At 41.3% G+C, this 27,143-nt stretch overlaps 3 protein-coding genes and 1 long non-coding RNA gene across 6 annotated transcripts in view; 3 read left to right on the top strand and 1 right to left on the bottom strand.

Annotated features, from left to right (window-relative positions):
• Positions 1 to 16,987, top strand: part of LOC148387743 (SPRY domain-containing SOCS box protein 4-like) — a 34,717-nt gene extending 17,730 nt beyond the window's left edge. For both annotated transcript variants that reach the window (XM_088396972.1, XM_088396973.1), the window contains exons 2-3: positions 2,178 to 3,162; positions 16,203 to 16,987. In XM_088396972.1, the coding sequence (XP_088253098.1) occupies positions 2,430 to 3,162; positions 16,203 to 16,330 (861 nt within the window). In that variant the 5' untranslated portion in view covers positions 2,178 to 2,429 and the 3' untranslated portion in view covers positions 16,331 to 16,987. The remainder of the gene's footprint in view (positions 1 to 2,177; positions 3,163 to 16,202) is intronic.
• A 2,291-nt stretch (positions 16,988 to 19,278) lies between these two features.
• stk25b (serine/threonine kinase 25b) lies at positions 19,279 to 22,960 on the bottom strand. The gene is made up of 11 exons (XM_088396599.1): positions 22,544 to 22,960; positions 21,791 to 22,021; positions 21,666 to 21,722; positions 21,492 to 21,600; positions 21,207 to 21,364; positions 20,862 to 21,047; positions 20,591 to 20,736; positions 20,271 to 20,376; positions 20,119 to 20,190; positions 19,633 to 19,769; positions 19,279 to 19,561 (listed from the first exon to the last, which is right to left on the bottom strand). The coding sequence occupies exons 1-11, from the start codon at positions 22,571 to 22,573 to the stop codon at positions 19,522 to 19,524; spliced, it is 1,272 nt and encodes a 423-aa protein (XP_088252725.1). The 5' UTR covers positions 22,574 to 22,960; the 3' UTR covers positions 19,279 to 19,521.
• Positions 19,602 to 22,931, top strand: LOC148387742 (uncharacterized). Its single transcript, XR_015862635.1, has 2 exons — positions 19,602 to 19,814; positions 19,984 to 22,931. It is a non-coding gene; the product is annotated as an uncharacterized LOC148387742 (long non-coding RNA).
• Positions 22,961 to 23,458: 498 nt separating the features above from the next.
• Positions 23,459 to 27,082, top strand: LOC148387740 (mitochondrial fission factor homolog A-like). Of its 2 annotated transcripts, none has more exons than XM_088396602.1 (7): positions 23,459 to 23,619; positions 24,496 to 24,717; positions 24,847 to 25,019; positions 25,278 to 25,363; positions 25,447 to 25,617; positions 25,718 to 25,793; positions 25,905 to 27,082. In XM_088396602.1, exons 2-7 carry the CDS (start codon positions 24,501 to 24,503, stop codon positions 26,034 to 26,036), a joined length of 855 nt encoding a protein of 284 aa, XP_088252728.1. In that variant the 5' UTR covers positions 23,459 to 23,619; positions 24,496 to 24,500; the 3' UTR covers positions 26,037 to 27,082. The 2 variants fall into 2 exon arrangements, with proteins under 2 accessions (XP_088252728.1, XP_088252727.1); XM_088396601.1 differs by having other exon boundaries at positions 23,469 to 23,726.
• The last annotated feature ends 61 nt before the right edge of the window (positions 27,083 to 27,143 follow it).

The following is a 27,143-nucleotide window of genomic DNA, read 5'->3' as shown; positions in this document are numbered from 1 at the left end:
CGATGTAGTGAAGCCGCGAAAAACGAAACGCGAAGTAGCGAGGGATCACTGTATTGGCTAATGTTAGCATTTAGCACATAGTGGAGCTTCACTTAGCGACAAAATTCACTTACTAAGCTGACTGTGTACTGTTTAGAGTTCCTGCAAGCTTTTTGTATTGATTTGTATTCGAGCATGATATAGTAGTGGACATATTCCAAATTAAAATTAAATTAATGAATCAATGACTCGGTTCCTCCAATTTCCTTGATGTTTTTTAAGTAGCGTTATTACACACACAGTATTGTGTAGCAGATGCCGAAAAATAATTTAAAGTGAAAGAACCAGAATTTAGGAGATCATCTGGTATATGTGCAAACGTTTGTCAAGTTTTTTGTTATTCTGCAAAAGCAAACCATATATATTTTTGATTATCAAATCATTTCCCCTCTTCCAACTATGACAGTGAAATAAAAAATAGGTAACGAAAATAAATAACAGATGGCAGAGAAGCATGTTGCTGTGAGTTGCAGCATCAGACGCTACGCCAGCCGTAGGGCGGTGCAATGACAGCCGTGGCGACCGCGGGGTTGGAGGTCAAATGTCGCCTTGATGACAGCCCGTAACTGGATTGTCAGCCACACACACACCGAGTTTTCTTTGGCAGTGATGAATGTTGCACGCTGCGACCGCCTTTAACCCGTCTGCCAGTCATGAGGACACACATCCATACGCACACACACACCCACACAGAGGCAGCTGTCAGCCTGTCCCAGCACTGAACTTGCTCATGCTGGGGGTGTGCTGGGTTTAGGTGCATGTTTTGGCTACCCGTTGCCATGACCTCATTTGTGAGGAAAGAGAAAGAGCTTTAGTGGGAAATGCCTAGGGAGTCAGAAGAGGTGTGTGCGGACCATGCATTAGTCATGTTACATGCACTAAATCCCGTCAAACTGTTTTGTACACAATTCCTTATCTTACAAAAAGGCCTTTAGTGTACGCTGATGTATCGGTATCGTTGACTTGGTATCGGTACAGCGGAGAAAAGACGCGTTGGGTACTGTTGTAGCTATCTGTCTAAAAAAGGGTGTTACATAATCACTCCCTGTTTGAAAAGGAGAATACTACAATTTGACGTTATTATTCATGCTGGAAACATTCTTTTGAAGCTAATTTCCGACTGACAAGCCGATGCGTGTGATGATGAGCAACAAAGCATTTCCCAACATTATCGGCTCATGACGTTTCGTCCTTACTATAGTTTCTGTTTCTTTTTGATTGATCTTCATCCCACCACGATGAGGGCTCATTGTGTCTTGTGGCGGATGAGGAAAACTTTTGCGGTAGATAGATGAGCCATCTCGAGAGTTATGTCATCCACACCTTCATTCTGAGGTGTGACTCTCTCTCTTGAAACCATAAGTAGCAGCCGCCGTTCCTGGAAGGGAGCATGATGTCAGTTTAACCACATGGAACCTATGTTCTCACATAATGATGAAGAAACGATGCTGAACACGTTCTCGATTGCGTCCTTAATCAGTCTGTCATAAAACGCGGATATGAAATCATCCAGTGATTTTCATATTTTCTCACCAGCTGTGTTCCACGTAGTTTTGTCCGAGGCCCACTAAAATGGTGCAGATCAATTATTACCAGGTTGTTTTGTTTTTCTTGAAGACTCAGGCAATACTCATTAAAATTGACACGCTCCTTAATGAAAATTCACAAGTTGCAAATCCCAATAATATTGCACAAGAGAAATGTTTGGAGGCTTGCATGATCGGACTGGCATCGGTGCACATTTACTGGAATGATGCAGCGTGACTCATAGGAAGTGTATTTGTGTAAATACAACGATGTGTGTGTGTGTGTGTCTATTCATCCTTTCATCACGTTATCCGCATCCAACTCGTAATTTGTATTGTATTGTAGGAATTGGAGTCACTGCATGTCATGTGAAATTGTTTTGCTGAAGAAATGTATCTTTAATCTAGAAATGTGGTATTTTTTTTGCTGTTTTCGTCTCGTAACGAACGTGAAATAATAATAAACCACTGTGAGCTCTTTGGCTCTTGCAGCCTTTGTAGCCGTCTCCTCTATATTATTACAATGTTGTTGTATACTTGCTTCTTGAAAACTAAAAGATAACTGGCTGACTTTTTTTTAATACTTGCTTCCATTTTGTTCTCTGTCAACAGGGTTGGCAGCAGCCCTTCTGTTCTCCCAAAGATATTTGGGGAATGAACGCAGATCACGTTCATCTTTCATTTGTAACGTCCTCCTCCATCTCCCTCGACCACACTTCAGTAGAGACAGCACACTTCAGTTGCACCGCATTGATGAGGTAACGTCACGCTGTGCTCAGGGCAGCACCGACCTGCACAAACACCACCCTCCCTCCCCATCACCCCGACCCCAGCCTCCCTTCTCCTGCCTGCTCCACTGCAGCCATGGGCCAGAAGATATCCGGTGGTATCAAATCTGTGGACGGCCGCGGGGAAAGCGGCGGTTCCCCATCCTACCGACCCTCGGCTCACAGTAGGCAGCACCCAGAGTTGAGGGGCCCGGATTTCTCCAAACCTCCCAGGCTGGATCTCCTTCTGGACATGCCTTGCGCCAGCCTGGAGACCCAACTTCGTCACGCGTGGAACGCCGATGACCGTTCGCTGAACATTTTCATCAAAGAGGAGGATAAGTTGACATTTCACCGCCACCCCGTCGCTCAGAGCACGGACTGCATCCGGGGACGGGTGGGATACACTAGGGGACTCCACGTCTGGAGGATTCACTGGCCGTCCCGACAGCGCGGCACCCACGCAGTTGTCGGGGTAGCCACCTCCGAAGCTTCTTTACATTCTGTCGGGTACACCGCCTTGGTGGGGTCAGACTCTGAGTCCTGGGGCTGGGATCTGGGACGTAACCGCCTCTACCACGATAGCAAGAACCGGGCCCACAGCTCACTACCGACTTACCCTTCCTTCCTGGAACCCGAGGAGGCGTTCACACTACCGGACTCTCTGTTGGTCATTCTGGACATGGACGAGGGCACGCTGAGCTTCATGGTGGAGGGACAGTATTTAGGAGTGGCGTTCCGAGGGTTGAAGGGCAAGAAACTACATCCCATCGTCAGCGCCGTGTGGGGCCATTGTGAGATATCCATGAAGTACATCAACGGACTTGATCGTAAGTAGGCAACTCACCTCTCCAGTCTGTACTGTGTTGTACTGTGCTGCTTTCATGGCTTGTCATGGAATGTTCTCGTAACAATGTCGGTCTGTTTCCTACCTTGGAAAAAGAAAAAGAAAAAAGATAAGGGGTCATGTACTCCCTTGCCAACCTAAGCCTGCATGTTTTTGTGAAACTGCAGCTGGCCAACTGAAACATGAGTCAGACCCAAAACACATTGCGGCATCAGACTTGAATGTTCTAACTTCTTGATAAAAGGACTTGGACGGCTTTGGTGTTAGCATTTAGTTTAGCTAGCTTGACTCGAGCTAATCTACTGCACCACAGGCAGCATTGAAATTGAGGCATTGTTTGGTGACTTTTTTTTTTTTTTTAAGAACCATCTGCTGGATTTCAGAGTAAATTAGTGCAATGGGTCTTCTTGGAACAATACTGGGAATATAAAACTAGCACCAGAAGTTTTACAAGAATTTCGACTTCATACTGTAATGCCAGGTTTGACTATCAGCGATATATGATGGTTGAAATTAAGGAGAAGAGAAAATATTGCCAAATAAAAATAACCATTTCACCGATATTTTGGGTGTGAATGCTCACATGGCGCAAACCCACGAAGAAATACCACACATGTCTTCGTTTTAGATTTTATCTCATCTCATAGAAAAATATTGTTTGATGTCGCAATGCCAGGCGTATTAAACGTCTGGATCCTAGAGAAGGGGAACTCCAACAGAACCACTAAATCTGAGACAATGCTTTTTCTTTTCCATCATTGCTTTCGACCACATTCCCAGTTGGCAGCTCGCTGAGTTTTTGAGTCGGAGATTAGAATCATGTCGAGATGGAATAAATAACCTGCAGTTTCTCCGTTTTTTTTTTTTTTTTTTTTTGAGGAGGTAGGATTAGAGTCTGGCTTGCACATCCTTTCAGTATCACTTTAGAATCGTCCCTTGTCTGCTCCGCAAATGAGTCACATGGCGAGAGCGGAGTCATAATTGCCGTCTTGCTCGTCGGCAGTTTATATGCAAGTCATGGAAGCAATACGCGGTCAACTAGACAACAGACATTGTGTCATATTGTTGTCTTTTTCCCCAACCGCTTACTTTTGAATTATGTGCCTTAAGGCCCCATCACACTTGCTGGCTGGAAATTTGTAACATTTGCTTCTTCTGTACTTGGTCACAGTTGTCTTCACTCTGCTCTATTGGCCCTTCATTGCGGCCATTCATGCGGGAAAACACGCAGGACATAAAAGCCACAACATCCAGCTGCAGAATAAGCAGTCAAGTTCAGACGGGTTAACGTCATAAGCTTTGATGCAAATAAACGCTGAGCTGCATGGAGTTCCTCCTAATTGCTGCCACATTCCATCAACAGCATCACTTTGTTTGGAGCATGCTGCCATTTGCCTCTGTCTCCTGTTTTTATCGGTCTCTTTATTGTTCTTTCCTCCTCCTGTCGTTAGAATTATACCAATTAACAAACACTTGGCTTGCAATAATAGAAAGGAGCCGTCGTCTTAACGTGCATCTTCATCTTCTCTTTGCCTCACATTTCACGGATTATTTCCCGGCGTGTGTATGCTAGGTTTCTGTAGCATGTTCATTTTTTTTTTTTTTTAACCCACTCGGTTTCACAACACTGGAGAGGGCAAATCAATCCTGTGGCAAAGCGAGGAAAGAATAGCAACAGCAAATTCAATTGAAAAGAGAAATGAGCGGCGAGTTTCTGAGAGGAAAACAAATCGGAATAGAGGCGAGGCTTTGGTACTTGTGTTCTTCACGAGCATGAAAATAGAATGCAATGTGAGTTTGAGGAAACAAGGACTGAAACTGGGCAACTTGCCCATCCACGAGCCATTATGCTATTCTTGAAAGTTATTTTTTTGGGGGCATCACAAGATGGATCCCGCATACCACTCTGAAAATCACTCATATTTACAATTTACATGTTAGTAAATATAATAGTAAATATGGGGAGTCTCTTGTATAGAGAGACACTAATTCCAGTTTTTCTCTGACTAGTTTCATCCCCAACAAGCTTATTTTCTCGTCACATTCCAGACGCGACCCACTTTTTCATAATCTGTTTGACCTTCTGACTGGCCTCTCTTCCTCTTCCCTACTGTTTTGTCTGGAACGCATGAACTCTGTCAGAAAGGTCAAAGCTTCAGGCTCCTTTCACATCACATATTGACTCACTCACATCGAGACGTTAGCTGGTCTGGGTGCTCTCGTGAAGCACATTGCACGTTATCTTCGAACTTTTCACATTCTCCGTCGTCAATACACTCCCCTTTTTCTGGCTCACTGCCATCACACTTTCTTATTTCTACATGGAGTTGGGCATGCATTTGCAATAACGAGTCCAACATTTTTTTGTTGAATTATTCAATGAATTCTTTCAGCCTTAGGTCACAACAAAAAATACATGCACCAAAAAATAAATAAACCACCACTGACGTAACCGTCACAGAGATTCACTGAACGAGAGTTTGTATTGATGTTTGCGTATCATCACCCAGCTTTTTCTAATATCTTTCTGCAACCATTTTTCTTACTCTTTATTATTTGTTGTTGTAATTGTACAGCCTTTTATATCGATTTGAATGAGGTTGTGAAGGTATTTGGCTTGTTGCACAGATGGTGCAATCATTGCAAGGGGGCTCAGTGGCTGTGTTCTTGACATTTGTGATTTGTCATTTTGAAGCTACAACACGAACTGGGATACGGAATTAAAAAAAAAAAAACATGTTTTGAGATTAAACATGACAAAATGGATGGCTGGAAGGCTATGTGGTCTGATTTTTATTTTTTTATTAGTGTGGCGACAAAGATGAAATGGCCGGAGAGTTTCTGCGGGGTAATGTAGAGAATGTTAGCGACAAAGATGTTGGCGACAAAGATGTTAGCGACAAAAATAAGCGACAATTGTTAAAAATGTTAGCCACAAAAATGAGTGGGAGCTTAAGATCAGGGGATGCTTTGAGAATAATTGTCAATTTTTGGCTATGTGAAGCCCTTTGAGACTGTTTGTGATTTAGGCCTATGCAAATAAACTTGACTTGACTTGACTTGACTTGACTTGACTTGACTTGACTTGAGAGTTTCTTAGGGGTAATGTAGAGAATGTTAGCATAAGAATCAGAGAGGAGTGCTCGAACTGCGTGAAATTCTGTAGATAGCCTAAGAAGTGATGATAAGGGCTCTTACTGGCTATCTTTAATAACGTTTTTAGGAAATCTGCCTCCCGACAAAAATATTAGCGTCCAGTAATGTCTCCAATATTCACAGTATTGCTTTGTCACTTTGAACACAGAGCTTGTGTTGTAAAGTACAATATGCTGAAGCACAAATGCAAACTTTTTCTTGTGTTGTGCTTTCTTTTTCCTAAACCCTCGAGTAGGAAGAAAAAGTCCAAAAGGTTGTTTTCTTCCTTTCTAAAAAACAACAAGTGAACACGGTTCAGGCTTCCACCATCCGTTTCTATGCCTCATTAGGCTTGCAGTCAACTGGAGCCTGTCCCAGCTGACATGAGGCCAGAGGTGGGGAAATTTTTGCTTTTCTGTCTTCACAAACTCGAGGTAGATCCAACAATAAATGGAATTTGTGGCTGGCAGGCACACCTGAACTAGAGTACATCCACAAGTCACGCAAAAAGGTATGAAATGTAGACAATTAGGAATGTTTATTTGCCGCAAAAGAATTTGTGGCATTGCTCTGTTTGCGTTTTGCACTTGTTTCCCCACACTCTTCAAACACTCCACGCCACATTTTTCAGTTTGCTCTCTTACAATCTGTCGCTAGCAAACAGCCAAATCGTGCCAGACATTCCAGCTTAGTCACCAACTGTCGAGTGGCAGATATTTGTTCCCTTAATATTAAGACTGTTAAAATGGAAAAGGCTGGTGGAGGTTTTACCAAACGTGTGACGTCCATTCGGTGTCTCCATTGTTGTTGGAGAATGAGTTTAATAGCCGGGCGGGAAGGAAACGAGTGATCGGACAAAGGGTTAGGGTTAAAATGACCCTCATGGGCTTCTGTTTGAGAGGAAACAGCATGGACTCCTAAAATGCACGTGCGTCGGTGATTAAAATTTTTAGCACGCTAAAAAGCAATTTATTACATAAATCACTCCATCTGACAACGAAAGACAATTGTAGAAATAATCATTATGACTCTTTCCATTAGTTCGTTCAGAGAACTTGCCAAATGATTCAAAAAAATATCTGTTCATTTTTGCTGATCGTTTATTAAGGACATTGAAATGTTTCCTATGAAATCCAACTGAATTAATGTGACAACAAACAAGCTGGTACAAATAATTGCAAATTATACAGCAAGCTCTCGGTTGAATTCACCCTTGACGGATTAGAAAATAAATTTAAATGCAAGAATCAACACTTTAGATAGCATTGTAGCTCCTTCTTCACCACCTCCTCCATTGTGACGCCAATGCATTTGGGCCAGCAATGCTGAGAGGGGCTGAAATCACTTTGCACTGCTCAGCAGTTGCTTTTCACATCTCCATAAATCTGACGTTTAACACCGGCGTAGATCAGACTGGGGAGCGTACTGTAGCCACAAGTCGTCTCTAGTGTTAGCTCTGTTAAATATTGTAGCCAAATTATTGTGGGCATCTGCGAAGCCCATTTGATCACTTCGGGATACGCTCAATGGGTGAAAAATATAAAAACATTTGAAAAAATGACTTTACTCCTTTTATATTAAATCAGGCATCGCAATCTCTGCTGTCAATCAAATATATGAGCTTAAAAATGCATGCTAATTTATTTAGCTTCTTTCTTATGCTAACACATAATTACACGTTGGAGCTGCCGCTTAAAGCCGCCTCTGATTACTGGATTATATCTCACCAGGGTGCCTGTGTGAATCCATATAAAAAATCGATATATTTTTTTTAAAAATCTGCAATGTAGCGTGGGTGCAAACAACAAAGTGCGCTATAGCGGGCAAGCACTGGTTTAGCTCTGGTTCCGTTTTTCTGCAGCAGTGCAGCAAGCACACGTAGTGATTTCCATCAGGCTAAGTGCAAGATTATGCTCTCAAGTCTTCATCTAGCTCCTTCTTTGTTCAGGAGGTTTTGCACCACCTTCCAATCAACTTTTCAATTTGGCCTCCCGGCATTCCCGTGCTCTCACTGTCCTTTGTGTCCTCTTATGGATTGCGTTTTATTTAAAGTTTTCGCTCCCTCTTCACGCTGAATGAAGCCCATCCAATTTACAACTTCACTTTAATCTGTGTGATATTGATTTCATTCGACCAAACTTTTGTGTTCTTCCACCTGTGGTGGACTCATCCGAACGCAACAAGGTCATCAATGACATCATTTGTTGTCTGGAGTGCTTGTCTCCGTTCTCACCTCTCGCAATGCAGGAAGAGGAACCGACTTAATATTGAATCAGATCTGCGGGAGGGGGATGAGGGCAAGCGGTACCATTTCCATGGCGACATTTCCTGTTTGCACTTCAAGTGAGAATGATGTCATGACTCGAGACAGTTTGCCTGCGTCCTCCGCTTCCCTAAGAGCCCGGAATACATTATTATTGCTTTTTGGAGGTTTGTTGAAGGAGTAAATATGTTTATAAAAGCTCTTAATAAAACCATTTTTATATCGTCTCGCTATTGAAAATTTGTACCCAGATCTGGAACTTTGGCCACCTCTTTTTGGTGCTCCTCTGCTGTCATGTTCTCATATATCAAAGTAACTTTGTTCTTGTCTTCTCATCTTTCATCCTCAACGTTATTCATCATTTCACCGGCTCTCTTATCAAATTCACATTTTCCTTTTTTATTTCCTGACTTGCCTCTGGGCACCTTGCCCAGGCTGCAAAAGTAGCTTGTTGGCAAACGTTGCAGCACAGCAGCCCGACCTCGCGCTGCAGCGACTGTCCTCTAACTGACGGCCCACGTTAAATGAAATGTCCATGATTTGTGGTTCTGATGATGTGCTACAAGAATCAGACCCTTTGTACCCGGCTTCTTTCCTGTCTGCTCCGATTTTATGTTCAATTTCATGGCGCTGCACCTTTTAAGGAGAATGGATTGTGACAAAGTGTATCCAAACTGTATTTTGTGCACGGGGAGAAAGTTGGCAATGAAGGCACTCATCACAAGTTGAGGATATGCAACGTGTGCGAGAAAACGTTAAACTTGATCAAGTGCAAGACACCTAGCAGCTTTATGTCATTTGGTTATGTGTACATGAAGGTAATGGTGTGTTGCTAGGCAACCCATAGTGAGGCAAGTGACACCAAAGTGGCAAATCGGCAAAGGCCCTTGAGATTGCTTTCGCTGAACATTTATTTCGTGGTGGAATAAAAGCACACAGAGATGGTTTAGTTCACCAAGGGCCAATCCGTGAATTCTTTTGTATCATTCGCCTGACTGATTAATAGCTTTGAACGTTCACGTCCGTCTGATGCTGCCGAGGTTCTTTTCTTTCAAAACCAAGGCTTGTGTTATAAGATGTGACTACAAAATTGTCAGGAAAAAAAAGACCAGCATCAATTTTTTGGGATTAATCAGAGGCACTAAAAATGTTTCATCTTTTTTTTTCCATAGCAAAACAGGCAACCTGAACTTCTTTTGCTTAAATGATCATTCCGTACAATAAAGATGATGTCCAGTCTAAAAAAAAAAAAATGAACGGAAAGAAGTTGGCGCAAGATGACTTTTCCATCCCCTTCTGGTCTGTTTACATTATACCGCGTGGCGTCATGACTGTGTTCCCGAGATGAGGATTAACCGCCTCCGTCATGTCTGGGGGAGTGTCTGCACTTGCCTAAAGCAAATTGACAATTTGTTCAGGAGTAATAACACGGATGCAGGAGCATCAAAAAATAACAAAAGGATGATGATGACATCCTGAGTGTTGAGCATTAATTGGCTCCTTTTTTGGGGGGGTAACATCCAATTAGCCTTTCACAACCAGTGAATTGGTTGTTTGTAGCGCTTGTTAGTGTCACTCAAGATAATTCTCAGTTGCTAGATTCTCGCTAGAAAAGCTACTTTGAATGAGAAAAAGCAGTGAGATGAAATTGATTTGGGTTATTATGCTTTCAGGTACATACAGATTTTTTTCTTTTTTTTAATAGTGTTTGATTTTAAAAAGGGATAAGCAAATACAAAAGCTATTGGTCGTTTTTCAGTGTGTCACAGCAGGACAAAATAGAAGGAAGATTTCTTTACTGATTTTTCAATCATTTGGAATTTGTTTGGGTGGACACTCGTTTCCCTGTTTTGTTTGCTCATATTGAAAACACAGCATGTGGTTAGTTTTTTGATAATTAGCAAATCTATTGTGAAAGCACACAATAGGCTCCCACAAGTTGCTTGAGTTACAGCACGAACTTAAAAGTGTATTTCTTTATTACTATTTTAGAAAAAACAAAGTGTCACCCCTTTGTCCTAGATTTTTCTCCTTCTTCTTCAACTCCCCTGACCTGAAGACATTAAAGCATTTATTTGTTTTTAACTCCTCTTACTCATCCAATGACAGTGCTGAATCACGTTATATTTAAACTTATTTGTAACTTGTTATTCCGAATGATCATCGGGAATAGTTTCCTCCCCATTTATTCTCTCTTGTTAGCATGTCAACAGAACCTGCAGCTAATTACAGCCTCTGGTAGTTAGTCAGTTGTATTCTGCAGACAAATACTAAAGGTTTCCTGATTTAGAGGTCTCCTACCTCCAGCGAAAAGTCTGATCTCATCGTTTCCACGATTGAGTTACAATCGATGATGTAGCTTAAAGGTTGGTGTTTTATTGGTAATTAGGAAGGTCTCAGATGCATCATTGTGAGGGGGTGATTTAAGAGCGGAGAATATTTAATTATTAAAGGAAGGTAGCGAAGGGGTTTGACGTGTGCAAATTTGCCCATTTGCAGATTTTTTTATATGCAATGTTTAAAGGGAAATCATCAAATTTTATGATCAGAGCTCTGTGTATTTAAACTTTGCACATATTTCTGCCTTAGCACTCAACTTTCATTACACACTAATGTGATGAATCTTCATAAAGTACAGTAAACTGATAAAGAATGGATAAATGAGTCCCTCTTGTGCTTACTCAGCCGTCCCTGCATTACTTGAGTTTTTTTTTTTTTTTTTTAAACCTGTTCATGCATTTGTGTGAATGGTCGCCCCGAGTGCTCACATGCTCGGCTCGTCTGCAGCCTTAAATCCGTCAGCCTGGCGGATTATAGCATGCTACTCTGCACTCCCGCTGCGCTGTGTTTGCACGTGCGGCGTGTCAGGTTGCAAGCACACAAATCGGTCCTTTTTGTGCGTCAGTCCATGACGTGCACACACATAGGGCAAGCAGGAAACACAATCTCGCTCTTTTCATCGGCTCGTGTGCTTTTAAAGTCTTCACGCTACGTTGGGGATCACCTATGGTTTCATATTCGCCCCATCAAACTGTCCTGATGGATCTGTTTTGGTTTTGTTGAATGAAATAAATCATGGAGCGGATAGAATACATTTGTCAGATGATCTTACATCAATGTTGACTTATTTTGAGAACTCTAATAAAGTAAGTCATAAAAAGGATTGGAACACTTGAGGCAAATTGAGACAAGAAATGGCCAATTCAGTTTTTGTGTGTGGGTTTCTGTGAGTGACCTGACGCGGGTTCAGCCTGTGAAGGATCAGCAGCTTGTTTATCTCTGACGCTTGCAGGTCGGCGCCAAGAGCTGACCTGCTGCGTGTACACGTGTGAGATAATGCTTGTAGTCTTGTGGGGAGGAAAAAAAAAAAGTGTGTGTACTTTTCATACCTTTGATTCACACTTAATCCTGAGCCTCTCCTCCCTTTGCCTTTGACCTTCTTGCTCTCTGGTGTCCTCTGCCTTGTAAATGACCTTTACACCGTGCTGCCCTTGTGTGAGGCATTGAAGCCCTGTGTGCGCTGAATGTCATGCTAATGAGGTAGATTAGCATCATTTGAGGTGTTTTCATGATGCTGAGCTGTCAAAATGACTTCCACCTGCGCTTGGATGAGGCGCCTTAATGATGGTTAATCACGAGTCAGTACGGTAATTAAAGCAACTGTATGCAGTGATTTGATGTCAGTGACAGCTTCAAAATGGTTGTTTATGGAATATTTCAGTCAATTCTTTTACCAGTTATTCCCCTGATTAATCAGGTAATCGAATAAAAATAGATTTTTTTTTTTTTTAAACAGAATGTGCATGTCAAATGCAGTTGTTGTCCACTTGGGGTCGCTATACTCAACAACTGTGACTTTGAGTGTGTATGGTTTTAAACGGCATTGGCCTGACATGGGAGTCAGCAAATGAGCTGGTTGTTAACTAGCTACCTGTTTGAACAGTGATTACGTTTTAAAGATTTTGAATTGATTGATCTCAACTGTTGGGTATGTATTAGACAAGTAACTAGGTGAAAGCAGAAACAAAAGCTTGACAGTTGGTATAAAAGTGTACGTGTTTAAAAGTAAATCAACGCAGACGCTTTCATGATCAGCGTCAACGTGCCTTATTCGTCTCAGCATCTCTTGTCTGTGTTCCCCTCCGCCTTCAAAAGTCCTCCACCTTTGCTCTCCTCATCCTGCCTCCTCTCCTTCCCTCCTCCTGTTTCTTCACTTCCTCCACTTCCAGTAAGGCACGGATGGTCCGCAGAGAGAGAAAGCTAGCCGGCGAGGGAGCAATGCTTTAAAAAGAAACACAGCCTTGGCTTGTGTGACCAGCAGCTCTTCTCTTGTAACAAGATTTATCTGTGTGACACTAAAGCGCTCCAGACAGAATATGACTCGATATAAACTTTTACATAACACCTCCTATGAAAATCTGTGAAATATTTATCACTCACCAAGGTGCCACATCCTTTTTTTAATGTTGTGTACAAAAGCTCGATTTAGCAAATGTGTCATCATTTGCCAACATTTAAATTCTAGCACAGAATGAAGGAGAGCATTAGAGGAGCTTTTTTGTCTGGGGCGGATGCTGGGAGAAAAAAACATTTCTATTGATTATGATAATGTATTTTATTTGTAATGCATCTAAAATAGAAAAAAAAACATCTCAAAGCAGTGACCCATGCAAAATTCTGAGTTAATTCAAGCTTTTACAATCGATGATAAATACAAAAAATCAGATCAGTCTGTTGAATGTATGAATTGTATTAAAAACAGAAACACAATTTTTGCCGCACAGGAAATCTCATTAGAATGGATCGATAGCGTGACTTTGGATTGTCTGAAGTACGCATGTAGGAAACTCATTGTACACATGTATTGTATATCTCATCACTGTTAGAGTGTGGGCGGCCATTTTCAATTCAATCACCTTGAATTAAAGGCTTAAAGGATTACTCACTTCTCTGGAGTTTAGATTAAAGATTCTTTGCTTAAGGAATCAAAAGAAAACTATTATCGTCAGCTAAGTTCACTCTATTTTCTTTTCCTCAGTCATTTGGGCATTTTAGAGCTCGTTGTTGTTTTTTGTTTTTTTGTCGCAGGATAAAGAATGAAAACACCTGAGATGAAATACAAAATACAAATACAGTGATCCCCCGCTACTTGGCGTTTCGTTTATCGCGACTTCACTCCATCGCGGATTTTTTTTCCAAAAACATTTAAAAGTCAAAATAAATCTTCTTTAATTATCCGTGATAAGCGAGGGATTACTGTACTACACTTGTAAATTCTCCAAGTACACGTTTTGGGTTTCATTAGGTGCACCTAATCTCATCTCATGTTCTCACTGACTTGATGTGAAACCTTTCCCTCCTGTCAAATTTGACTCAGGTCTCTGTTTGCAACCAATTAGCATAACCTGCAGACAATAAATCCTTCTTGGCACATCTCATTACAACCTCTTGTCACATTTTCGGACCGCTTCACATTGCACTCGCTTCATAGTGACAGAGAATTCATCATGGATGAAAGTATTGATTGATTAGATTGATCCTTTCTTTATGTACTTGAGTGAACACAGCACACTCCTGTTCAAATGAGCAAGGTAAATCAATTTGAAACTTTTGATTCTATTCATGTGACTATGAATGAGACTTTTTTTAAAATAGCTTTAAAATGCAAAAATGGACTCATTTTAATCGGCATCACAACATTGACTGGAAACGAGTGATTGAGAATACATTTGCATCAATGCATTATCAGCAGCTCATCCACTCACTCAAGATTGCATCTCTTCCAGGAAGTTAATGAGGTCTAACTTGAAATTGCTCCTACTGCGGCAAAAGGAGTTTTCACTATTTGACGCTTGTCTTTCCTTCATTTCTGCCTTTTACGTTAAGAGAATTTACTCACGCATACCAGGAAAGCAGTATTTGAGCAAAGTCTCTTCAAAGCGGCGCCATCATGTGTGGCATTAAGCGGCTCCTGGTTTCAACCCGACTGCAATGCAGCTGATGTTTTTCTACAGGGTGCGCCAAAATCCAGTCCGGGTGACAAAGGCATGGCTCATTTGCACGCCTGTGTGTCAATGCAGACAAGACGTCGGCACTTCCCTTGAAATATTTCAACCAGCTGATGTAACCTACTCCAAAATGCGGCAATGAACCGAATGGCTATTATGACATCCAAGTTCTTTCGTAAGGTCGTAGGTGAATACACAACAGCAAGCGTTCCGTTGATAAGCAATTTAACATAAATGAGTCATCTTCTTTCGTGTTGTTGTCATCCTCCGCCAGTTTGCAATTGACTTCCTCCCAGTGGGTTAGATGTTCACCAGCTCGGGTGTCACAAAAGCAGCCTGCTAAGCCTCACAGTTTATTTCTGTTGATGCTATATTTAGCTTTGAGCTTATAATGAGCGCCTGTGGTGCTGTTATTTTTTTTCTCAGTTATACAAATTATTTTGCATAACGCTGGGCCTGTGTCAGCCTGATTTTTTTTTTTTACTCCAAAAATCCGTAAATCTGTCATGCTCGTACATATACCATGTTTTTTTTGTTTTTAAGGTGATAGTAATAAATATTGGGGAGCCAATTCTCTATCTAATTCTCCTCAATGCCCTTGCAGGATACTTTTAATGTTAATGTAAGCGTTTTGTCTGACGTCAATGTCAGCACAGAGGAGGACTGACGCCGCCATATCATTTTAATGTGAGGAGAGCCGCTCTCATTACAATCAAGTAATTGCGCTTCAAAGTGAGGTCACCGTACTTGAGTCGGGGGGTGAGCACACGTATGAGCATGAAAGTGTCTGTCCCACTAAAAGGACACCTGAGTGTGTATTTTTTCTTCCCAAGTCATCCTCAATGAACCAGGAAGTAGTAACCAGCTAAATAACACGCAAGATGAAACAGCAGATATGGTCACGCCACTTCCCATCTATTCGTTGTCTGAGATGTATTATTTATTATACATTAGCGAACCACGACGGACGAGTTAGCACGCCGCATGCTTACGGGTAGTGCATTGATAAACTTCCTGTTACTGTAAGGAGACAGGAACGATCTTAGAGACAAGTATATGCATTCCCCGGTCTTAAGGATTTACATGTTCATCGATTGGAAAAATGCCTCCACTTTTTTGACTTTTTTTTGCTCCCCTCTCCCTCTGAATGACCTCCATGATTATAACACTCCCCCACTGCGGCCTTTCCCGATGGTCAGGGGCCATTGTGGTGGGGATCTGATGCATGCAAAATGAACTAAGCTGTGTGTATGCATGACTGTAGGAGTCTCATCAGGTGGAAGGTTTTAAGGACTTGTTATACACATCACAAGACATCACGAGATCCCAAACAAAGCAGGTTTGTTCCTCTGGAGATATTTAGCACACCTACGTTTCTCCCAAGAGCGGTCAAATCTGACCCAATTGTCAGTTCATGTGCAGGAGTCATGTGAAAGTTTGTAAATATTTCAAGAGGGCAACGTCACACGCTTGACCCCTTTACCCATCTCCTCGGCTTTATTTAAAAATTCATCCCGTGTAGATGTGCATCTGGTTGTTTCCTTTTTTTTTTAAACAATGCAACGCCACCTGCTGTGCCCTCTATAACCTTTGCCCTCTCCCCCCTTCCTCATTCAGCCGAGCCTCTTCCTTTGACCGACCTGTGTCGCCGTGCGGCCCGCCTGGCGTTGGGCCGGGAACGCCTTCAGGAGATTGAGAGACTACCCCTGCCTGATTCCCTCAAGAATTACCTCCAGTACCAGTGACTGACACCAGCGGAACCCACTGGCACCACAAGTACTCACAAGGCCGAGCAGCAGGTGGGCAAACAGCGGGAAGGGAAGAAGGATGCACTTGAAGGAAACAGGGAGGAGCACGGAGGTCCTTAGCTTCAGGTGGATTCACTGACAAATGAAGAGAGCAGCGTTTGTTCGTTTTTTGGACTTCAAGTAAATTATTGACATGGCTGGCGAAGGGAATGTGGCGATATCGCCATCTAGCGGTGAGAATAGAAACTGTGCAGAAAAGCACACTAATCCTATCCCGGAGGCCTTCTCGATGACTCAATGAACGCCCATGCAGGCAACAAGAGGAATGGAGCACAAAAGTTTTTAATCTCAGCGACCAAAAAGCTTTCTTTGGGTTCAAGATGTCAACATGTCGCTCGGATATGCATTCAAGCCCTTTGCAGACGACGTGCTACATAGATGGTGGGTGTCGTGTAGCTTACTGAGACAGACGCGTTTAAGCACAGCAAAGAGAAACCTGGTGGATTTTTCAAATTTATTTTCCCCATCAAATCTTAATTTGTTAAGGGGTTTTTAGTGTTTTATCGGTTCATTTAAATCCACACAACAACAACATGGAATTTAAGTAGAGTTGTTAGTGCATTATCAGTGAAAGTATTAAATGGATTGAAAAAGGCTGCTGGTCTGATCATTACTTTGGTTAGAGTCTTTAAAAAAAACTGATTTGATGTCATGAATACAATTTGTGGAAGACTACGATTGAGGAGTAATAGGGCCACACTGAAAAGAAAAAATAGTAAAATTATCAGGATATATATATATATATATATATATATATATATATATATATATGGATGAGAGGGTGAGAGGCAGGGCACACCCCGAACGCCGTCCAATCACAGGGCACACGTATACTAACCATAACTATTCTAGTATGGAGGATTTTATGTCGTGCCTTCACTAAAAAACCTATAGCTTTATAATAAATAATAAGACGGTCTTTCCTTACTGCTTTATTCTTCTAATTTAATCTTGCATCGTTTTTTGTAACATGTTTTGGGACTTTACTCTTAATAACCTGAACATATTTTTATTAAAAAAATATTTTTCCTATAAGATTAGTTGTATTATGACTTTATTTTTTATAATATGACCAAAAATGTTTTTTAAAATGTATAAGTTTTTCATAACATCTCAACTTTATTCTTGTAAAGACAAAAAAATAATAATTTCAACAAAATCCCCTCTCTCTATATACAATATTACGATTTTACAAAAGTAAAAAATCAAATCCTGCTAGCTTAATGTAAGTAAGACGTGTAGGCTTCCCAAATTAGGTATAAGCGTGAATGGATGTTTGTCTATGTGTCTCCTGTGATTGACTTGTGGCCAGTCCTGATTGACCCCTGCCTCTTGCCCTCCAAAAGTCATTTTACCCTTGGGATTGTCAAAATTGACATATTATGGTAAAAAAAAAACATTTTTCTCTCCAATACCGTCTCAAAATGTTTAGTTTTCTTCCCCCCAAAAAAATAAAATCTATTTTCCCTCATACTATAGTCTCAAAATTTCAGCCTTGTTAATTTTACCATTTTCTTTTCCTTACACACTGTGGCCCTAATGATCATTCATACATTCCCGTGACCACATTAAAAAAAAAAAAAAGAAATTCCTTTCATGTTTCTTGAATTGCACTGGACAGGACACTAAATGTATTTTGACCAAAGTATTCCATGCTAGGCTAGGAAGCCATATGGAGGTATACACACAGACATTCATGCAGTATGCATCCAGTACAAAGTGGTAGGACAGAAGGACAAAGTCGAAGAACTTTTAAGATATCCGACTCGATCCGTTTTAAAGACCACGACGGACGGAGCGGCTCTGCTAATTAAGGAACTCTAATTAAAGGCCTAGAATGGACTTGACCTTGTGCCGTAGCAGTTCATGACAGAGAATGCAGATGACCGTAACAGACAAACACATACACACACTGTAGACCAATCAATCTTGTTTCATTTCTGAAAAAAAGGCTTGAGTCACTTTCTTTTTATGTTTGAGTTTGTATTTTTAATAATATTATTGTGAGTGTGGTGTCTCATTGCTAGTTCTTTGTCGATGTTTTATTTTTGAACTAATCATTGATGATACATTCAGGTGACTTTATTACAAAGATGTTGGTAATGAAGGGAGGAAAATGTAAACATGTTTCTTCAATGCTGCTTATTATTATTATTATTATTATTATTATTATTATTATTATTATTATTAAGGATGGCTGGTCTAGCTGTGTGTCCCTGTAGAATGTATGGAGAGACGGTTGTCAGATATGAAATGTGAATAAAAGCATAAAATGAATTTGAGGAGATATCTGCTGCAATATTTTATTTTTGATTTTATTTTCTCAAGTGTTTTGGGCAAAATGCTCTAGTGCAAGAATGGGCATATGACCAGTGGCTGCACTCTTGAGTATCTTTTATTAATTTAATGAAATATAGTAACTGGGGAAGTCTAACTCGGAATAGTGCACTAGAACCACGAACAGATATTTATTTATTACAAACAACACATGATTTGTACTGACTGTGTAAAGACAAGCATGAAGTTATTTGATGAAATGAATAAAATGGTTTGAGGATACTATATTCCTGATGAACCAAAATAACAATTTATTCTAAGATATTTTGCAGAGTCCCGCCACTCCTGTAGAATCCATTCAACTTGCAACAGAGCCTGAAGGAGAATAAAAAAGGATCCCCAAGTGAGTATTGTGTGGCTTAGGCCCTTTGGTATTTGGCGTTATGACTGATGTCAGATTGTAATAACACTTTTTTTGCCACTCTACTTTTCATGGTATTTGTTTTCTGAGAGTGACTTTAAAATAACTTATGCAATTATGCTAGCACACCAAACATTTATGTGTTATTTGTGCAGTATGTTCCTATTGAAAATGATGAGAGAAGTCATTTCTTTTTTTCATTGAATTTATTACACCGTTTCAGTCTAACAGGTATACCCGACGTGCTAACTTCTGAGGCTTTTTTTGTCTTAAATACTCTCCACTCTCAAAGAAACATTGTAAAAATATTTAATAACTACATAAAAGATCTCTGGGGGAGGGGATGAGGATTGGGTAGGTTGTAAAAGCAGAACGGGGGGGTCGGGGGCTGCTGAGGTCTTTGTCTGATTTGTTGGGTGGGGTTAAACATTCATCGTGAAGATGGCGTGGTGTTGCCGTTTAAAGAAAACCTGAGGGAAGACAGAGCGGCACGTTTAGAACATCAGCGGTTCTTATGAGATGGTGGATGTTGACGGTCTACCTGCACACTCTCTCCATCATGTGGGTGACAAGGCGGTCGGAGATGCCCGGACAGGATTCCTCTGCCAGGTTAAAGGCGTTCTCCAACTCTTCGATGGCGCCCACTCCGCCGCCGCTCGCTCGCCGCTTCTCTTTTAACTGAGGACGGAGGGAATCGAGAAAATCGGGAATGTGCAATCTCAGGTGCATTGATACCTTGACTTGGGAGTTTAATTCGTTTCCAAGACCAAGCTTGTAACTTTATTGACTTGTATATGAGATTAGTTTTTCCCCCATTGAAATGAATGAAATGCCATGACTGCCATTTTGTTTATGTGCTTTGTCATACCTATGACTACAATTTGTGTACTAGATTGTCATCCAAGTTATGGTGGCCTGCAAAGGTTGAATCTGGACTCTTATCTGGCCAGCCCAAGGTAAAAATTCTGCTCTCTCCAGGTCCCTCATGGGGTCCCAAAAAGTTGATGAACCCTGTGATGAGACGTACCTCTCTGAAGATGGGTGTGACCAAAGCTGACAAGCACTGTGACTTGGGTTGCCTTTTCATTGAATCTCCTGACTGGAAGGACAAGAAAATGTCAATCAACAAAAACAGATTTTGGTACTTATTTAGTTTACATATGTAAGTTTGTGTCTTGCCTCTGAGTCAGTATGTGTGTAGCCCTTCTGTAACTTATTCAAAGAGTTTGGTCTGACAGTGGGGAAGGTCCACATGGGGCATGAATCCACATCGCTATCAGGATCCCTGCAGAAACAAACGAGAGATCTGAAAATGGCCTCAACTTCCCTACATTTATAAAAGTGTTATGTTGAACAGTTTGCACATGTTAATTGCAGCGGATTGCTGACTGTCACATCTTCTTCTTGTCTCAGCTCTATAATGAGTCATGGCAGTGCCAGAGGGATGACTCAAGCACGGCCGATAATCAGGTGAGCTCAAGAGTGCAACAAAGACTCACATATCGGAGTCGTCCGAGCTGGACTCCTCCCCGTGACCCTCGGACTTCCAGCGGCGGTAGCGATCGATCAGTTCAGTCAGGTAGGACGTTTTCTTGGTGTAGCGCGTGATGAACTTGTGCTTCAGCAGCTCTTTGGCTGTCGGCCTCTGAGGCAGAAAGGCGGCAAACAGACAGGCAGTCAATTTTGTCAGCAGAACCATTTGACGACTTTTTACTTCCTTACAAAAGAATGCGTTGAGTGCATGAATTGTAACAAATGTGCGTTACTCACAAAACGAGGGTCTTTATTTAGACAGGCCTCCACGAACTCTTTAAAAGGTTTGCTGTAAGATCCTTCCAGGGTAGGGGGAGTGTTTTTGGGAATAAGAAAGAGGACCCTCATGGGGTGTAAATCTGAGTTGGGGGGTTCGCCTTTGGCCAGCTCAATGGCTGTGATTCCGAGCGACCAAATGTCAGCCTGACAAAAGGGGACAGACACAAATGAATCAAAGTTAATGGTGCAAAAGGAATTTACACGTAAAGTGGCTATAAAAGTCTACACAGTTCAAATAACAGTGATATGAAGAAAAAAAAAAGATCATTTAATGGAAAACAAAATTGGGACCTGCTGGCTCACCTTGAAGTCATAGGCCGACTGCTTGATGACTTCGGGCGCCATCCAAAAAGGTGTGCCCACAAAGGTGTTCCTCTTAATCTGAGTGTCAGTCAACTGTCCCGCCACCCCGAAATCAGCCAGCTTCACTTCGCCCTGTTCGGACAACAGCACATTGGCAGCTGGAGAAAACGAAGGGAGAAACAGGGTGTTAGTTAGGGTGGTCCGCCGTTGAACCTGCAGGTCAGCTCTCTTTCATTAACAGCCTCGTTATATGCCATAAATGTGTCGGTGTGTTGTTTTTCTAACCTTTAATGTCTCTGTGAATTTTCCTTTCCGAGTGCAAATATTCCAGCCCCTTCAGGATTTCCCGCAGTATCGTGGCAATGGACGTCTCTTCGAGAGGACCTGGACGCAGCTGTTGAGGAACAAAACGCTTTTACTTTTCCATTTTGGGAATGTGTGAAAGGTGCAGGACATTACCAGATCCAGAGCAGATCCTCCGCCTAAATACTCCATGATAATCCACAGCTTGGTCCCCTGGTAGACAAAAGAACGAATGGATGTCTCAAAGCATTCACCTGGAGGGATACACAATTTGATCTCACCTTGAGGTACGAGCCATAATACTTGGTCACATAGGGACTGTCACACTGGCTCAGTACTGTGATTTCCTGCTGAATGTCTTCGATCTCATCCTCCGCCTCTTCGAGGTCGATGATTTTTATGGCCACCACCTCCTTGGTGCGGTTGTTGATGCCTTTGTAGACCTCCCCAAAGGAACCCTTCCCAATGCGCTCTTGCTTGGTGAAGTACTCTTCAGGATCCAACCTGGAGTTCTGGTCCAATGACAGCACAAATATTCCAGTAAAATACAATGGGTGTCCTAAAAAGGGACTCGCACTTTCACTGGCCTACTACTTTTTTAGGTGTTTACAGCCATTGAAAAGTTAAATGAAAGTAAATAATAAATATATATGTACTTATGTATAATGTAGGGACTTCACATTAGAAATGTGATTCCCAACCTACAATGTGTCGAGAAAAAAAAATAAAAAAAGTGATTGAAATATAATTGATTTACGACAAATCTTTGTTCATTTCTCTATGTAAGCGTTGACACAGGCATTACAATAAAATACCCTTCCACTAGATGGCAGAAAGTACAACGAACCTGTTTATCTACTTTTTGTTGTGTGGTGTGCCGTGAGATATTTTCTTGTTTCAAATATGAGCCTTTGCTTAACAGGAAACGTTGGGAAAATACTATACGGGTTTCGTCATCGCACAACCACCCACCTAATAATGAAAGTCTTTTCTTTTGTGTCTGAAATGGAATATACACCACAGCATGGATGTACCTGATTTTGCATGTCTCGTAGGTGTGCCATCTCTTCTTCAGGTTGAATGTTCACTCTTTCCGGGGTGATCAATGTGTTTTTTAAAAATGGACCCTTTTGTTCCCTTCCTTCCCCTCGTCGCTGTCTAGGAAGCTAGCTTAGGTGGCTAGCCAACAAGATAAAGAGGAGGCAGCCTACTGCTTCTTTTGACGGGGCTGTCACTCCGAGCACCGTCTTCGGAGCCTCCGAGCCCACCCTGGGAGCCAACAGCCCTGCGACACGCCAAGTTAACGGATGAGACACTCCATAAATGTCCGTTGCGGTGGGCGATCGGAAAAGTAGCCCTCCCGCGTTTGGTATTTTTAATTCATTTCACGAAGCCCTGTTGTTCAACAGCTTGAGGACAAAATACTGGCTCTGACGAGGGCGCATGCGCGACCGTGGCTAAAGCCACTGGAATTCTGGGAATTGTAGGCGATTGTAATGTAGTAAATTGGATAGTACGATAAATTTATTCAGTTAACTTTTGTCTCATTACTAGGGAGCGATTAACATGTGTACCCCTAATTGCCAAAGTCATTAAAAACTGCTGATTTCCAATTGGGGAAAAACATTGTGACGATATAACAAATTCACAGTTTTTCAGTAAAATTGTGCAATTTTATCGGAATAAATTTGTGTTCCCCCCCCCCCTCCCAATTTAACGAGGTTTTACAAAAATGTAAAATTCTGATATAAAAAAAACGACATACAAAGTACCAGCTAAGAATATGAATGTGTTTTTACGGTGATTTTTTTTAATAAACATTTTTTCCCATTAAAAAGTATTCACAAAAGATGGAAATAGGATTGTAAATGTTATTCTATAATGTTATTTTAAATTTTTTTTTTGATCCACCAGCTCCAGCTCCGCCCCGGCGCGCATAGCCTACAAGATTATCAAGCACTCCGACGTGAGCATTTAGAAAGGGCGTTCGTTTCGTTTCCTTTCTGTTCCGGTGTTACACTCCGGGTTACATACGCTTCCTAGCATTTCGAGACGAGCTGCATTCCAGTTGATCAATGAGTAATTAAATCTCCCGCATCAACTACAAAAGGTACGTCGTCGTAGGCCTTAGGTCGAGTCAAAAGGCTCGTAAAGCCGACGCTTTGGCTCGCCCGTCAGCGCAAGTGACCGATCGCTTGCCATGACTGTGATCGATGGGTAAACAACATCGTTTGTTAATGATATTCATTCATTCATTCATTCATCTTCCGATATGTTAGTCATAATTAATATTAATGTGTCCTTTTGGTTTGTGGACGTCTAAATGCTTGTCGATGTCATGTGTGCCAACAGCTTAGCCTCTCCGATACGGTATGTAGCGTTATGTAATTTGATGCATAAAGACGTGAAATTGTTTTTATTGTACCTCATGCTTAATAGTTATGTTCTTAACGTTTGCATAAACGGGATGAGTTCTCGTGCTCGTTATATTGTTTGTATCGCAATTGTTGATCTGTTCAAAAATACATGTACGTATATACTATTTATGGTTAGCTCTGCAGAATGAGACTACGAGATATCAATTCAGCCAAAAATAATAAACATAAGTAAAATAAAAACTTGCAACAAATATTTAAATTTTGTACCTGATTTATTTAGCTAAGTACACCAATGCACCATTAGACACTTTGACCATCCTTACCCAATCATTTTTCCCCAGAGGAGACAATAAAGGTTTCAATCAATCAATCAATCAATCAATCAATCAATCAATCAATCAAAGTAGTTTGCCCTACACATGTCTAGAAGCTAATGGCCACAACCTCTTGTAATTGTCGAGGCCAAAAGTAACCTATATTAGTCTTGTGACTGAATAAATTTGATGTTAAATGCACGAAGCACGAGAAGTTTTGTAACATCTCATAACGTCACTTAGTGTCGATACCTGAAAAATGTACTCAAATACAGTTTCCATTTTCCTCCTCAGGCTGCATGAGTGGGCCGTCGTACACCTCACCCCCCGCCGAGGCGGCGGAGATCAACCGTATCCATTATGAGTTGGAGTACACGGAGGGGATCAGCCAGCGGATGCGCATCCCGGAGATCCTCAAGGTTGCCCCGGAAAACCAAAGTGGTTCTCTGCCACTGCAGCAACTCCTGCACACCCATCCAACTCTGATGCAGGTTCCTGACAGAATTGTCGTAGCAGGTGAGGTCTGACATGATGATTTTCTGTGACTCCTCCAGTCTCTTGGTGTCTATGTTGCAACCTGTTGGTGACGCCGTAATATGAGTGACTCTTGATTTTCGGACTCTCTTCTTTCCATTTTCTGCACAGGTGATGATGGGGATCCTCAGTTCTCTTGTCCAAGAGACTTGGATTTGATTCAATCCATTCCTGCCATGGAGCTCCTGGACATGAAAGCTCCGCCACGTGTTCTCACGCTGTCAGAACAGCCACTGGACTCCTTGGAAACGGATCAAATAAACAAGAGCAACCCCAGTCAAGCAGTAAGTCAGAGTTTTGGGTTTTTTTTTTTTTATATAAAAATAGTCATTTTGATCATCGGTGTCAAACTGAAGTGGCCATTTTTTTGTGGCCAGGTAAAGCCAATCATGTACATAACTTAATGTTTCTTCATAATTATCCTCATTTAAGAGAGATTTTTTTTTTTATTGTTACACAATGCAACCATAACATTTGTATTTAGTTTTTTTTGTGCCTTGGCTCAATAAAAGTTGTGAAACACACGATTTTCTCATTGCCAGGTTCATCCTCGATCACGAAAGGAACGCAGTGCCAGTGAATTTATATCTGCTCGCCATAGCAGTCAGATTATCAGAGGTGACGTAAGGTGAAGATATTCTTTTCTATACTACATGTGCCTTTTACTGCCTATTATTCTCAATGACTTTAAAAATGTTCCTCTCTTTACAGTGTAACACCCTCACCTTCTGCCCCCCTAGTCCGCATGTGTCCCCCTCTGTGCTCCCCGGAGGACGCAAATGTTAACTTATTCACAGCGGCAGGCTTCCTGGCTTACATCCAGTCCACGACACGCCGGGCCTACCAGCAGGTCCTTGAACTCCTAGACGACAGCCACCGCAGGTGACCTGTTTTTTTTCTGCTGTTGTTTCAATGCTTGTGTGTTGGGTTTGAGAGTGACTAACTAATGTTCCCCCCCCCATCTTTGGTGTTCATTGCACAGGACACACCTGGACCTTGCCTTGGATATGAACCCTGATGAGTCAGGTTTAGTAGATGCCTCTTCGTTGCGCCGACAAGTAGGTTTAATTTTTCTCATCTTGTAGTACATGTCATGTCTCTAAGATACACTATTTACAAAAACTTGCATGTGCATCCCAGTCACAATTTCAATTTGTCAAATCTTTCAGATTGTGAAGCTAAATCGGCGTCTACAAATGCTGGAGGAAGAAAACAAGGAACGCTCCAAGCGAGAGGTGGTCTTATATTCTGCCACTGTTGCATTCTGGCTGATCAACACCTGGGTTTGGTTCCGCCGCTAAAAAAAAATAAGATGAGAGCGTCACCCAAAACTAATGGAGCCAAAGTGATATCTTATTAATGTCAATTTAGAGATTCACTTTATACCTCTAAAGGCAACCACAGAAATCAACTGCATTCCATCCCACACTTTATGGGAAATTCTTGAAATTCATATTTCACAATGTGCGTCCAACACCAGCGCTGCTTTCGCTTTGTGTTTTCAGGTTAATATTATTTTTTTAAGTGGGGAAAGTGTGATTATGCTGCATGCTTCCAAGTAGAAATATTTGGATCTCTTTTGCCCAGTGATACGTACATGTGAAGTAGTTTTACCATACGTGTTACTTCTTCTTTGCAAGTCATTTACACTGTTCAGTAAAAAAAAAAAAATATATTTCACTGGTGACTTTTTTTTTAAATGAAATCGTTGCCAAAAATAGAAAACGAGGTAAGATTTTACTTTGGCAACAGATGCTTTGGGAACCCAGACCAGAGGTGGAACTCCAGTAAATAAATACTTTTAAAGTGTCAAAATAAGCAGGGGGGGGGGGGTTGACCCCCGGGTTGACCCCCGGGTTGACCCCCGTAATATAATGCTAAAATAAGGATGCCATAAGATGTAGTATGTTGAATGTTCGGTGAGTTCTGTTTTACCCAAACATCCATGTACAGTAGTGAAATAGGGAATTGTTAATGATGAGGTAATTATTTTTGGTTTAATGTTTTTGGTAATTACATAACCTGTTCATGGGTGCAATGTAACACATTCCCTTGAGTTGTTGGAACTTGCTTTCAAAACTTTTTTCCCACAACATGGATAGATGCTACCTTTTTTTTTTTTTTTAAATAGACTTGTCATAGAGCTGTTGTTTCTGTAATGCTGTGTTTCTGGATGTTTTGGGAAAATCTAGATATCAATGTATTTAATTATGTATTTATTGCAGATCTATTAATATTGAGGGTATTTTTTCTTATCTGTGTATCATAGATGTTTTTTTAAACCTCAATACTTTCGTTGTTAAATTATTTTTGCTTTAATAAATTGACGTAATTGTCATTTAGTTCATCACTTTTTTGTCCAACTTTGTACCCAAATGTTTGAAATGATTATTACTAGCTTCATTATT

This window comes from Syngnathus floridae, chromosome 14, assembly GCF_059516105.1.
Source record: "Syngnathus floridae isolate MCC-2025c chromosome 14, RoL_Sflo_1.0, whole genome shotgun sequence".
Lineage (NCBI taxonomy): Eukaryota > Metazoa > Chordata > Actinopteri > Syngnathiformes > Syngnathidae > Syngnathus > Syngnathus floridae.
This window is presented reverse-complemented; position numbering and strand designations above follow the sequence as displayed.

Coding starts and splice junctions, on each gene's coding strand:
- stk25b (XM_088396599.1), bottom strand. CDS start 22,573: ATGGCACACCTACGAGACATGCAAAATCAG. Junction 21,601..21,665: donor GAGGATCTGCTCTGGATCTG/GTAATGTCCTGC, acceptor GTTCCTCAACAG/CTGCGTCCAGGTCCTCTCGA. Junction 20,191..20,270: donor ACACACATACTGACTCAGAG/GCAAGACACAAA, acceptor TTGTCCTTCCAG/TCAGGAGATTCAATGAAAAG.
- LOC148387740 (XM_088396601.1), top strand. Junction 25,020..25,277: donor AGAGCAACCCCAGTCAAGCA/GTAAGTCAGAGT, acceptor TCTCATTGCCAG/GTTCATCCTCGATCACGAAA. Junction 25,794..25,904: donor CCTCTTCGTTGCGCCGACAA/GTAGGTTTAATT, acceptor CAAATCTTTCAG/ATTGTGAAGCTAAATCGGCG.